General features: G+C 44.7%; 4 protein-coding genes across 4 annotated transcripts; 2 read left to right on the plus strand and 2 right to left on the minus strand.

Moving 5' to 3' along the window:
• Positions 1-3902: 3902 nt before the first annotated feature.
• On the minus strand, positions 3903-4215 carry N7516_002317 (uncharacterized protein; the record flags this gene model as incomplete). The annotated part of the gene is made up of 2 exons (XM_057215037.1): positions 3903-3916; positions 4047-4215. The coding sequence occupies 2 exons, from the start codon at positions 4213-4215 to the stop codon at positions 3903-3905; spliced, it is 183 nt and encodes a 60-aa protein (XP_057076920.1).
• Positions 4216-7280: 3065 nt separating this feature from the next.
• N7516_002318 (uncharacterized protein) lies at positions 7281-7466 on the plus strand (the record flags this gene model as incomplete). The annotated part of the gene is made up of 1 exon (XM_057215038.1): positions 7281-7466. The coding sequence occupies one exon, from the start codon at positions 7281-7283 to the stop codon at positions 7464-7466; it is 186 nt and encodes a 61-aa protein (XP_057076921.1).
• A 1913-nt stretch (positions 7467-9379) lies between these two features.
• Positions 9380-10354, minus strand: N7516_002319 (WSC domain-containing protein; the record flags this gene model as incomplete). Its single annotated transcript, XM_057215039.1, has 3 exons — positions 9380-9400; positions 9454-9959; positions 10024-10354. The coding sequence occupies 3 exons, from the start codon at positions 10352-10354 to the stop codon at positions 9380-9382; spliced, it is 858 nt and encodes a 285-aa protein (XP_057076922.1).
• A 3080-nt stretch (positions 10355-13434) lies between these two features.
• Positions 13435-13716, plus strand: N7516_002320 (uncharacterized protein; the record flags this gene model as incomplete). The annotated part of the gene is made up of 1 exon (XM_057215040.1): positions 13435-13716. One exon carries the CDS (start codon positions 13435-13437, stop codon positions 13714-13716), a length of 282 nt encoding a protein of 93 aa, XP_057076923.1.
• Positions 13717-13899: the final 183 nt, after the last annotated feature.

Below are 13899 nucleotides of genomic sequence, written 5' to 3' on the forward strand. Positions count from 1 at the left end.
GGAAAACCACTTGGTGGAACGGTTACTATGTTTCCTACTATATTCTCCTATATTGTGCATCGAACTATTGATTTACATACTATAAGGATATATGAATCTCCATACAACATATACACACCATCTTGTCCCGGGGGCCCAAACACCTGTGAACAAGTTTGACTAAGTTGCCCTGCACCCCGCCCCATGCGACATATCGGAGAATAGCTCCCCTGTAACCCTCGTGGCAGAGCAAGCATCAGGAGCCGAATCCCAGACCATGCGTGGCAAATATCTTACTGCGTTAATATACACTATCTAGATATAGCAAGATTTAGCTAACTATGTAATATATAAATTGTATTACTGCATCACATACATAAAACGCGCTATATAGACACTCCCCTAATTTTTTTTAATTTCTAGAAAAGAGTCATTCCTTCTACAAAGCACATCCCTAAAATGGAATAAGGAACAATAAACTAAAATAACAAGCTGTGCACATTATGCAGGGGACCTCGAAGGATCATTCCAGGCTAAGATATGTCCCGTGCTGACGCCCGTCACTAGCTATCGCGACCGTTTAGCAAAGACAAGACAAATCACGGGCACTAGGTAGATGGTTGTGGGGAGGAGAGTATGGCAATCGGGTTCTCGTGTGATCCACCATCTACAATGTGAGTTTACTGCAGATTATGAGGATCCGCGATGAGAATCTTGATCTGGACTGCAAGGCATTCTTGCAGGGATTTTGAAACGTACTTTGTAATTGGATATAGATGGAAAATCAGACACAGAACCAGAAACAGTCACACATGCAGCGTGCGGGAACTACCACAGCCTCTTTCTTTCTTTTCCCCTGCTTCCAAGTTTAGACATGCATGGTGCATTCCCTTGCCTATACTTCGTATCCCTGTTTATATAAGCCAAGAGAAGAGTGGACTTGTCCATGTGTGATCGGCTGCTGCGGCTAGGGTCAGAGAGCGGGCTAAGCCTGAGGTTTTTACGGAGTATCGGCAGTGTAATTAAAGCTTTTTATTTTTATTTTGGTTGTTTTTCTTTCCTGCTCGGACTACATAGTATTAAAATCGATCGTCATTGGTAACCACAGCCCTGTTCCAAGGTTATGCATGATGGCACGATGTTAATATGGATTATGTATAATTGTGGGCCAATCGTAGTCTTGTTAAAGCGGAATCCTATGCCCGAGATCTGACTCGCACTGGTTTCCCCCCTATGCTTGCAATCTCCCACATGGCTCATGGTTGTTAGTCTCCTTTTGCTTGTTACGGAGTAGTTCCTGTGTGGATCGTGGAAATTGCCTCAAATCTTACAAATGAAGGGGCAGTGATGTGACCAACTCGTCTATTCTTTCCTCTTTTGAAACAGCGCTTCTGATTTTGTAGCGCTGTTGGGACCGTCGGTCAGCCATTTATGATGCTGATAGCCGAATTTGGGGATGTGGATAATATTGAGGATGTCCAGGTGAGATGATGCTGCATTGGTAGTGTCTGCTCTCTACAGAGTAGATTGTATTAGAAATCTATAAAAAGTCTATTAACGCCTTGTTTCCTTGTTAAGATGAAGATTACCTAAATAGGTATACCGTTTTTGGTGTAGTACACAGTAAGACGAATAAACCTTGTGCCTACAATAGCAACACCATGAAGAACACGAAGAACACGAAGAAGGGCATACAAAGGAAGTGACCATGATTAGCAGTATAGAACTAGCGAGTGAGAGAGCTTGATTTAATGTTGGTTCTTTTTTTTAGATGCTTACCACATGGGGACATACATACCAGACCGTGCACGCTAGTCTGCTTTTGGTCTTGAAAATTAATATTAATTAATATTTTATTCCATGACGGTACTCATTTATCACATGTTCTATATTGTAGGTACTTAAGACAATAACAAAATCGTAGTTTCACCAACTTGATCGTGGATATATTGCCTATGCTACCAAATAGATCAAATTATTGTTCCACGTCATCCAAGTTAGGGGCATATACGACTGTTCTTGTTATAGAAGGTACAAAGTACTGTTTACATATACGCTCCCTTCCTAATCCCCTTCCTAATTCGTTCCTGATCGACATAATAACACCCGAAACTAATTTGCGGGTATCAATTCACAATATATTTCGAATTAAATTAAATTAGGGTCAGTAACGTGACCCCATGTTCATGACCCTTAAAAGCGATTCCAGGATCGACATGGGCGCACCCCGGGGTTTACCCACGTTGTTTAGAGTACATCCCTTGAAACTGTTGGGATTTGCACTGGCTGACTTCGATCTAGATTCAAAAAAAAAAACAAGGAAAATAGGGGGGAATGAAAAAAAAAAAAAAAAAAAAAAAAAAAACGGATTCGGAATATGAACAGCATACTCCGTCCATGCAAGCGTGAATGCAAGCGTAAATGCGCTCTTTTTCTTTTCCCCACCAGGCGCACCATCCCCACCAACCCCCAAGCTTTAGAGGCTCTTTGATTCTAGGTCATGGCCAAAAGGTGGTCCTTCCGGTTCTATTTCGTCCGTGTTAGTGAGCCTCCTTTTCAACGTCCCGTGGTCCGTAGTGGATCTCACGGTATTCAGGAAGGTTAAGCATTGAAGGAGGAAGTGGCCAAGTTGCGGATAAGGCTGAGGGCGTCGTACATTTTAGTTGCCTTGTTCTGCACATACGTCCAAGGGTTGTATAACAATGAGATAATAAGTATGTACATCATATGTATGGATTATTCCATGGAGAGCAAATCTCACCTCAGATCCCAGACGCATCTGCTGTAATTGGTGGAGGTGGGATTGTTTTTGATTCGCTTGATCGAGATAACCCGCACTAGTCTGGGCAACTCCCCTCGAAAACACTCTCTAACTTTTTGATTTAATAAATATCGCGCAATTATTTATCAAAGTGAGAAAAGTGGCCCTAAAGTTCCGGGTTCGCTACACATACTCCCTTGGAATTGCGGCTATTCCCGATGTATCGGTTGAACTACAATTACATACAGCTTTTTTCGGCATTAGCCGAGAAAGAAAAAAAAAAGGAGATATCGGTTGTGACCGAAGACTTAGAAAGTTCATCTAAAGTTTAGCTTTTTTTTCTTAGAAAAAAAAATTTAGAAAGTGTGGTAGGTTTACCCCTTACTTTGTACAATTTATCCGATATTCCGTTCTAAAATCCGAGAAACGGTTGTTGAAATTCAATGTGTCCACGTGGAAAGTGGCCTGTAAGCGCTGCCCAGGTGGTGGTGTACATTATACAAATCGGGTTAGTTCAGACCCACTTCGGTTATACCATCCTCGTTCTGGCCTTTGACAATATCCATGACCTTGATCTTGTTTATGTTGATCTTGTTTATAGGTGTTTATGATTTAGTCAAATCCCCTCATATCGAGGTTGTTACTAGCTCTACAGTCAACGCATTCTTTTATTTCGGATGGAACGGCCCCCTCACAAGTCTGTGTAGGTCGATGCAGCACAATATGTATATATAAATGGTAGAACATACCAGCATGATCCAGAAGTCGAAAAGTGTGATCTACATTTACGATCAAATCCCATAGAAAAGATCGTCGCTATCTGTCAAGGTCTTTTTGGTCCATCGTCACTGGGGATCGTTAAGTGAGGCATTTGTCCTGCATTGATCAAAGCAAACCATACCGAATACAGCACACTTGCAGGGATTGAAGCGAGATTAACCGAATAGATGAAAAGACGACTCGTCATGTGTACTCCTTGGACAATCCCTTTATTCATGTCCCGAGATCTACCATACCTGAGGAACTGCTATCTATTTATCTATTTACCAGGGTATATGTTAATAGTCTACTCCGTACTCCGTATATCGTGAAATCTACTGATTCCTGTTCCTGGGGTACTTCCCCACACGGACTCAGATCGTAGCAATCGACTTCAATCCGGTCAAGGTCTAGGCTCTGCAAAAGTGGAGTAACGGTTTACCGAAGAATAAAATCCAATGGGTTCCCGATTTTCTCATACAACATACAGGAAGGTTCTTTTGGGTTTCTCCCGTCAGTTGTGTATGGACGGATATTCCAAGCTTACTTTTTCCCACGTTTACGCATTTGACAAGGATACCGCCAATGGCGTAAACCCCCTGCAGCTCACGTTTCAGATAGCCTTGTCGATCAGGCCATGCCATGTGGCCGCATTTTGCAAGGCAGATTTCGAGTGCCTGAGCGCCGATGCCAATCTGGTAATGAATTATTGTCATCGTTGAAGGCACTACGGAGTACCTAGGTACTTGTCATGATCCCCATACATAACAGTGAAGTTAAATCTCTCGGGAAATTATGTGTCGGCTATTTCAATACTAAACTATTTTTTCTCATTAATCTACCTCTCTTGGCTCTATGCTTCTTTTTCTTTTTTGACAAAAAGAAACGTTGTCTTTTAATTTTCATCCAGAAAATTGCAACGTATAGTACTTTTGTGCCTCGTATCCGGGTCCACAGCCGAGTCCAACAAGGACATTCACATTAATTTTAAACCCACCTCTTCATTTCCTCTTCTAGAAAACTTGCATTGGTATGCACCATGGATCATTACCCCTGTAGCCCATGTGGCTTCGACAGAGTACATTACACTAAAAGGGAAATGAGAGCTAATCTAGGGCACGTAACTATGCAGGCACTACTGCAACAGATGCATACAGGTGAGCTAACTAGCCAGTTCCAGCCAATGTACAAATTTACTGTTAACTCAAACCGGGGGATAAGTGACTTTGTTCGTTTTCAGCTCCGTTACCGTGTTCATGTCCGCGGACAAACCTGTTAATATCTATGGGTTAGGAAGGTGGTCGTGTTGATCTGGGATGACTTTGGTGTCTTTAGTCTGCTTTATACCCATTTATGCGTATTTATGCGTATTTATACTTATTTATAACATTTATAACCATTATACTCCATACACTCCATACACTCTCTGCATACAGAGCAGTGCATTTACGCGAGATTCTCCCGATCGGCTCGGGAGATCTCTCGACCCAGTAAATATTCTATATCCTAGACCTTATACTAGAGTTTACGAGGAGCTCACGCAGGTAGATACATTTGCATCTTAGTGATAGGCTATCCTAAACCCACTGTGTTTTGCAGGGATGTATTAAGAATGATTTCTCTGATCCTTTGATTATAGAAAAAGTCCAATTCAAGACCGGAATCCGAAGCAGACCTGCACAACAAAAGGGGTGTAAAACAAACTTTAGGAGGCATTTATTTTACTCCAGAGATTTACAGTCTAATCTCACAATATGGGGCAAACTAGATCTACGGATATTGCACACGGATCATGGTTCGCCGATTCTTCCGATGACCCCCTTTTTTTTTCATTTCCCCTACAAAGTGCCTCGTGGTGTATACACGTGTACGGAGAGTCGTATCTTCCGACCTGCGATGTGCAACGGAGCTAATTTCTTCGCTCTGTTCCGTGCCATCGAGACCACATGGCCGAAACTGTGGGCCTTTTGCAGATCACTTAACGGGTGTTGATGTTTTGGAGTCCCCAGTTTGGAGTCCTTCACTATCTAGCCAGGATAGGTAGGTTGTTTTTTTTTTTTTTTTTAAGGAACATCCGCTAAGCTCAATCTAGCTATACTCTTTGAGTAGCATACATTAGTTATAGACCATCTAGTTATGTTGTACTCTCACGAAGCTAATTAAGGAACATTACACCGTCTTTTTGCAGTAGCAGCCTCAAACCAATCGGTATAGAACTGCCCTGCCTGAAGGCGCTTGAGACTAGATACATAGTTAGCCAACGGCTCAAGATAGACGATCCCCACAAGCATGACCTCATGCGAAACAGGTGTTCTAGGCGCCAGCCTGCATCTGCCTAGTTATGCTTGTTAACGCTGTTGGTTTTCCTGCTATCTCCATTGGCTTATTGTTCTGCAGCATGAGGATGGCCGTGTAACAATTGTCCGATTGGGAGGGGGGACTGGAAATAGGAATGGCTAGTGTGTTATTGTTTCCTTCTAGACCTTTTTTGAGATGCAAATATAATATAAATTTATATTGCATATTGCATCCTCCGAACTCCGAACTCCGTTCTTGTACTTCGTATAGTGATCGGCATTCGAGTCCACATGATTTCCGGACATGTCGGCAATTTACTCCGGAATTACCGTATATAAACCTCCCCTTAGACATGAATTACGAGTAACACATATGGGACCATGTACATACTCCGTACGGAGCACCGAGTAAAGAAACACTTGGCAAAGAGTAGTGGCAATGCAAGTCAAGTCGATCCGAAACAGCCCGACCAATCTCTCTTTGATTTAGTCGAGTTTCGGTGTCCAATATGTTCTTAGCGGGTAATCACCAGCCCGGACGGGAAATCAGAAATCATCCATCCCTCTTTTGAGACAAGGGTTATTTTATCAACACAGTCTGATTCATCCGCTGTCACAGGCTACCAACCAGACTAACATGACTAGCAGACTAGCAGACTAGCATCCTTCAATCTCTTTTCTCTCTCCTGCAGGTCTGGATCGTCGCTAAATTAGCGTCGCTTCGAGCCATGTGGTTGTTAATCCCGGTTCAATCTCGGTCGAAGTCCGCCTAGCCGCTGTTGGGTCTGGCGTTGATCTAATTGGGCCGTCAAGATCGACAGGTTTCTCATATCGGAGAGGCGATGCAGTTATGGACTAGTTTGTTAGCTAGGATTGGGGCTAGCCAGCTGGCAGTCATGACCCATGTGGCCTTTTGTGAGGTCTGTGTTTATTGTGTTTATCTCTTTCCTGATCTCATGGAAAGTGAAGGAATGGGATACTAGGCATCAGCGAAGAATTGTTGGACTCCAGATTGTCCTTTGTCCTCTTGTCGGGTGGTTTGATGCTGAACCGTTTCTAGTTCAAGAGCCATGGGCTTTGCAAGTCGAGCATGCTCGAATCTCTTTGAAGGGGACCTAACCTCATATTTGCATAGAAAGGAAGAAGAGTTCTGTCGAAACATGGGACGAACATCGTCTTGGACTCATCTGGTTTGTTCCAATGTTTGCTTATCTCGTTGAGACGGGGGATTTTGTTCTTGCATCTTCCTGTTCTCTCTTCTTCCCACGCCTTCCACATTGTGTTTGATATCACTTTCCTATTGTTTGAACCTGATGCACTCAGGCATCCGCGCAACACCTCGTTGCTTGCCTCCAGATTGTCAGACCTCTCTTTGTCCCCATGAAGCATAAAAAGGGTAGATTCACCACCTTCATCTATCTTGGATATTCTTCTTGCTCCCTTCCTGTGTACGTCCATCAGAACCCTTTCTTCTCAATCTCATCATGTCTCTGGAAAAAGTTGCAGCGGTAAACGCTGTTCCAGCAGAGACTGCAGAACCTGCAGAGACAGACTGGTGCATTCACTACACCAGAATATCACTGCATGACCGGGACGGGGCTGAGTGGGTTCAATCCTTCAAGGTGAACTGCATTCGCGACGGCGTCACTTCCGTGTTGTCAACGACGTGACCATGTCCACGACAATGCCAGCCATTTTCCAGCTATATCAAGATATCCGGTGCCACGATCTTTGAACTGCAAGCATTGCTGGATTGGATGTGTAGTTTTGGATCAACAAGCGATCCGAAAACAGACAAAACGACGATGCCGGGCTGCCTCATGATATGGAGAATATTTAGATCGTTGCGGCGGCTGTGTAAGATCTCTACTTCGCTCTAGATTCTCCGATCAAAGCCCATAGCAAGGCTCACACCTTAGTCGGCAAGCATGATGGATGTGCCGTGAGTCTACCTCATCTTTGCTCTCTTCGTACACGATTCACTATCATTCGAGAGGTTTAGGCAGGTAAGGGTAAAGCTTCCTACACTCAACATTATGCTTCTGAGCGTCGTGTCTTGCAAGTTCCAAGTTCCGCCTCCGCTTGATCCTCGTAGTGATGATACTCCGTACCCGAAGTGTACCCAATTCGGGCATTGTTCTTGTCAACGCCTTCGTCTTACATTGGTCCGTCTTGGTATCTCTCCATTCTCTCTTTCTGGCAAACAACCGAGGAGTTGATTCGGGATGAATATGATCCCAGTGATACCAACACCGCCACCGTCACCTGGCATACCACTATGTTAGCGACATTCCCCTTGGCCATCCCTGGGTTGTAAGGATAGGTATGGCTGTCGCCTCGTTCTCTTCTACGTTCTTTTCTTTCCGTTCAAGTGAACTTTGTGAACTTGTTGAGATCACCTGATCCTGTTTGTCAGGACTGGCAGCTACAAATAGCTGCCTCTCCCTCTTCCTCTTCCTCCTCTTCTTCTTCTTCTTCTTAGCAGTAAGCAGTTAGCAGTTAGCTACAATACAGTCATATTGCCTATTCTCTTCCCCTAGTATCTCATTAGAACCCATTGCCTCCATTTATGCTTCCCATATCGTTTCGGAAGGTTTCTCTATCTTATGGAGGCATGGATTTTGGGGGACGTTGTTTGAATTCGAACTATCATACCAAGTCCACTTGCTTGGAGTTTTTGACTCCGTTTCTTGTTCTTTGTAATAGCTTCTCGGGTATTGTTCATTTGTATGAAAGCCCAAGTGCAAAAGCAAAAGTCATGAGCATGATTAATTCCAAGGTGGACTGCATAACAGATATCCAAGATATATATACATACGAACTGCTAGCAGACCCAGCTTTGACCAACGAAACCACTGTTACTTTAAGTAAATGACCACGGACTGATGTGCATATCCATTCTCACATTAAGTACAGCTGATTGATCTCGCCTATTTACAGCCACCCATCCCTGAATCAGCCCGAACCGGAGCGAATTGCCGAACGCGAGAAGCTCATTATGGGACCGATAGGCAAAGACTTGACCGGAAACAAGAAAATAGACCGCGAGGGGGGTAAAAGTAAAAAAAAAAGGAATCACATAAAACGAATGATTTGCTCATAAAAAGGAAAATGCCGAGCATTGATAGAGCCGAAATAGGAAGAAACGCCTTTTCGAACACAAGGTCTCTCTATATCCACCGAGACTTCACTATAATTGAACAAGATACAATGATCGGGTCTTCGGCAGAGAAGGCCGGTGGTGCGGTTTATTTCCCAATGTAGACCCAAGAAGTGCTGATCGAGAAACAGGGTAGCGTTGTCTGAGATGTAGACATGGAGGGTATTGGTTAAAAAAAGAGGCAGCTCAGAGGCAGGGCCGAAGAGACATCGGGTCACCAGCTGGGGACGCCGACTCGGATCAAGCCGTATGCCGTTCGGATATCATAACTCCGCTGAATAACCCGACTGAAAAATAATGACAAGATAGGGAAGCTCTCATAAAGTAGTTTGATCGAGGTAGAAATGACGTGGGTTTCGCTAATACCGAGTGGAGATAAGAAATAAGAGGGAGGATGAATGGTTCCGATAAATGGGTATTGGTTTAGCGATCGGGATTCGTCACCTGTATCATAAGTCAGCTTGGAAAGCGTGTTATCAGGTGCTATGCGTGCTTACCTGCAAGATCCGGCGAGAGAAGTCATGGTCATCATCGATGCTGCCATTGCTTTGGCGGCGGTGAGCCATGTAGGAGCCATCGAACCGAGAATCGGACATCGAGGGCGGGCCAGAGTCACGGCTATAGCCGCCAGTGCCACCGGCCGCAGCATTAGTCTTGTTCTGCTTGGATCGCCACCAGAAGAATATAGCACCGCAGAGAGCAGCAAATCCTACCACTCCGACGACGACTCCGGCCGCAATTGCGGCAGTGTTCTTGCTCTGCGTGGACTTTTCATCCATATTGTCAAAGACACTGCTTTCGGTGGGCTCAGATGTCGCGGTCTCTGTTGTTTCACCGGCAGTGGTGGAGGTAGTTGAGGTGGTTCCGTCAGCTTCCGTCGTAGTTTTGCTATCGCTACTGCTTTTGGTTGTGGTTGTGGATTTAGAGTCAGAGGAGTCAGAGTACGTGGGCACATCGTCTTCCAAATTTGTGGTGTAGACAGAGTAGTAGCTGGAACCACCGCCTATTCGGAATTATCGTTAGCAAGTCAATTCTCTGAGACTTATGGGTAGACGATATAGACATACACATATCATCGGGCCAACCACTGCACGACGTGCTGCATTTATCGCTTGAAACCTTGGCACTGTCTGGTGGCATCGTATTACCGCACACACAGTCAGAGCCTCCTGTCAAAGCAAATGTCGCGTAGTCCTTGGCACAGTGGTCCAGACACCATCCGGAACTCTGGTATGTCCAGCTCGTTGACTTTCCGTATCCAGGAACGCTCGAGTAGCAGCCCTTGAGTGTGCCTAATGGTGACCCACGGGGAAGCACCTTGAAGTCTTTTGCAACTGCAGGGGTGGCTGCCAGTAGCAGACTAGACACCACGAGGGCGCCTTGGGTGTTGAAAAGCATGATGTATTGGGAGAAGAGGAAAGTTGAGTATCGAAATCAGCGTGAAAAGTAAACACCGCTGGACACAGTCACAGGGGTGATTGACGAAGGACTGGGGACGGCCTGCGTAACCCTCAAGAACTTCTGTTTGAATGTATGTCGGTAGACGTCGTTTGTTCTCAAACTGGCCACCAAGTTGGATCTGAATTATTCAGTCAGATACCCAGACTGTGTATCTAACGACGAAGTCGAAGTCGAAGTCGAGGTCGAGGTCGAAGTCGAAGTTTTTCGCGGTCGGGAAAAAGAAATAGTGAAAGGGAAGGTGATTTCGCGTTCTGTTGACGGGTACTCGGAGTAGGTGATCGAGTAGAGGTTCACCCCCCTACAATTCGGGAGAGAGAGAGTGAGCGACCGTGAACTAAGAAGCAGTTCAGTTGATAAACTCCAAGTAAAGGGAGTAACGAGCGAAGAAATTGGGTTGTCGGTAACGAATGTGTGCAAAGGGGAGATGGAAAGATCAGGAGGGAAGAGAAGTGACGGATAATGGATCCCTTGAGAAAGGGTCTGTCAAGGGGGGTCTGTGTTCCCCGGAGAAGGTATGAGGTACTTGGACTATGGGGGCAGGGCCCTGGTACAGTTGAGTACCGGGTACTTTCAGTGCAGGTCTTTCACGGGTGGTTTTAATGTTGTTTGCTCCTTGTATGGTATAATACCAGGTATACAAACAAACAACATTGAATCCTCCAATGATACGTCGAAATACATTTAGGTAATCAGGCACCCGCCCGACTAAACCAGGGGACCGAGGTGAATCAATTTCCTATTTTGGTCAAACACGGCAGCTAAATGGAGTCTTTGGGCATGCCGCTAGTCTACTTCTGGAAGGGCCAAGTGATGATACTGAGACTCTCTCTGTGTGAATCTCATCGAATATTTCAAATATCCAATATTATGGAGGTAATTACTCTGTACTCTGTACTTTACATGAACTTATGAAAGATCGTCTTTGCCACATGAAAAAGGACCCTTGATGACGACTTCCAAGGTTCTTTTTGTTTTACCCCTCAAAAAATTGTACAACGCACAACATCACTTACTCTTTGGCTAACGCTTTGTTCCATCTCAAAATCTGCTTCCATTGATCTGCTGTGTACGGAGTACTTCGTATAAATGACCGGTCAACATACGCCACGGTCATTTGTGGCTGACAAAGTGCATCCTTGGCTGATTGTCGAGGGGAAATTCAGATCTCCATTTGAATAAATTGCAGCCAAATTTTTTGCCGTTGAAACCAAACAAGAAAATTACCATTCCATTATGGAACGGGCTCATTTCCCAAAGGCGGAGCCAATTTCAATACTCCATACAAGCGCTAAGAATCTTGAACGGAGTACTCCGTACAACATGAAACCTCAAGGATCAACATCCAGCATTTCGTGTACTTCGAGTAATCGCACCTTATAGTTACTCACCCTCACTACTCCGTAGATATCTCTTCTTCATCCCTGTTCATACCCCTTTTCCATGTGCGATCTAAATTATTTCCATGGGTAATGAGCGGCCACTCCCGAGTGGACCGTACCAAATTACTCTCCAGGGCTGCTCTGTTCTTCCAAGGTTTCTCTACATTGATACACCGTACCGTTCTGTAACACAACAATGCCCTGCTTCAGCCACAAAAAAAAAAACGGTTGGTATGTCCCGTAACGAAATTTGTGCGCTGTAAAATAGGGCATTGTGGCTCAAAATCTGTATTCTCCTAGTTACATACCTAGGTATATGTTGTAATATCCCTGAAGATCTCGGAGGCTATTTACTCTAGCCACGTTACTATATGCGAGATTACTAACCTTTGAGACATCTAGTTATAGACCCTTTTGAATAAAGAGATCAAGTTACTAGTAATTATTATGCGGCGAAATGCGCTTCGGATGGCCAATGTGTATGCTGTATTCGTTGTACCTTGCAGATCTAGTCCCTTGCAACCGGGTCCATACATATGTACGGAGTAGATTCTATTGCTATTGTAACCGGGCCATTTAATTATAAACCTCCTTTCAAACGGTCAATACAACTGTCTGCGCAGGTGGGCATCTTACCACGAGATAGCATTCAATGTCATCGACCTAATTCTCTCCTATGATGTAAAGACGCCCATGACCATAGAGCCCATAGAGCAAACAATAACCCCCAAAGGAGAGCGATCTTCGAACAGTGAGACATATTGCTCGCCATTTGATCAGGCCGAGTATTACTAACCCAGAGCCTCCGAAAACACAATCTGCACATGCAATACAGGGCCTGTACTCCGGAGTCCGTACTGTACTCGTACACACAGTAATGCCTCATCGAGCACACATGTCTAGACCTGGCCAGCCGGTATTTCCTTCTGAACACAGATCTTCCGGGACCAGTGGCGTCCACTAGACCAGCTGGATTCTCCACCTGCCAAAGGAGTCATGTAGAAACATTGAACGCATCCCCTTCGGTACGGAGTACACAACAAGAATCAGAATCGAAGGCTATAAGGCTCTGTTTAATTTGCCTGGATCGTAATTATCTGGATGTTGCGATGAGAACACCAGTTCAATTTCTTTAAACTGTGGGTAAAGAGTCTTTGAGTTCGGATATCAAAGTGAAACTTGCGTCTAGGTCTAGACCCTGCGCGTCTGGCCAAGATCATTCTAATTTTAAAATTCTAAAAATTCGGATTTGGTCTATGACCTTTCTTCTATCTGCCATATTCTAGATTGCGGAAGGCCCGGCTGGATGATTACCCCGGAAGAGAATATGATTTCGCTTAGGGATATGAACCTATAATGGGAGCCATTACGGAGTAAATGTTACATATACATACACACTGAAGGCGAAAAAAGAAGAAGAAGAAGAAGCTTATTATTACTCAAGCTTAACACGAACCAGATTGAAAAAAACAAACCTCATAAAATAATAAATACTATCAAACCCAAGCTGAGGCTCAGACCTCAGATATACGAGTAACTGGCACATATTCCCACCGACCTATCTGGAACCCGTCGCTGGACACCACCATGATCCACTTCCTTCTCATAGAACCAACACCATCCACGAGCACAAACATAATGGATCCCATGTTGCACCTCCTTCGAAGTCCCCGATATCTGCCTACGGGTGTACTCGCCGCATTGGCAGAGCGGATTGGCCGGACTTATCCCGCGTTGATCAGCAAAGCAGATGAACCGATCACACGGGTAGCATTTGTAATATGGCCGGCCTGCATTGCCATTCGCGTTCTCTTCTTTGACTTTCAGTCTCATGCCATCTTCGTAGCATCTAGGGCATCTTGGGGTCTGGAGTCTGGTGATCGTCATCGCTGTAGTCGTGATATGCTCGGTCTGCCGTAGTGGGTGGCTTAGATATGATCTTGTGAGCTGGTGATAGGGCTTTCTATGTAAACTTGCCTTTGTGTTAACTATATTATCTAGGTTCAACGATTGTTGTCGTATCAAAGTCCTCGGTCGTAGTCCTAGACGCTGTGAGAGATACCTAGCCAAGTGGTCATTATGACGATCTCTATAGGTCAATAT

Source organism: Penicillium verrucosum, assembly GCF_028828655.1.
Source record: "Penicillium verrucosum strain IBT 35672 chromosome Unknown utg000001l_segment0_segment0, whole genome shotgun sequence".
Classification (NCBI taxonomy): domain Eukaryota; kingdom Fungi; phylum Ascomycota; class Eurotiomycetes; order Eurotiales; family Aspergillaceae; genus Penicillium; species Penicillium verrucosum.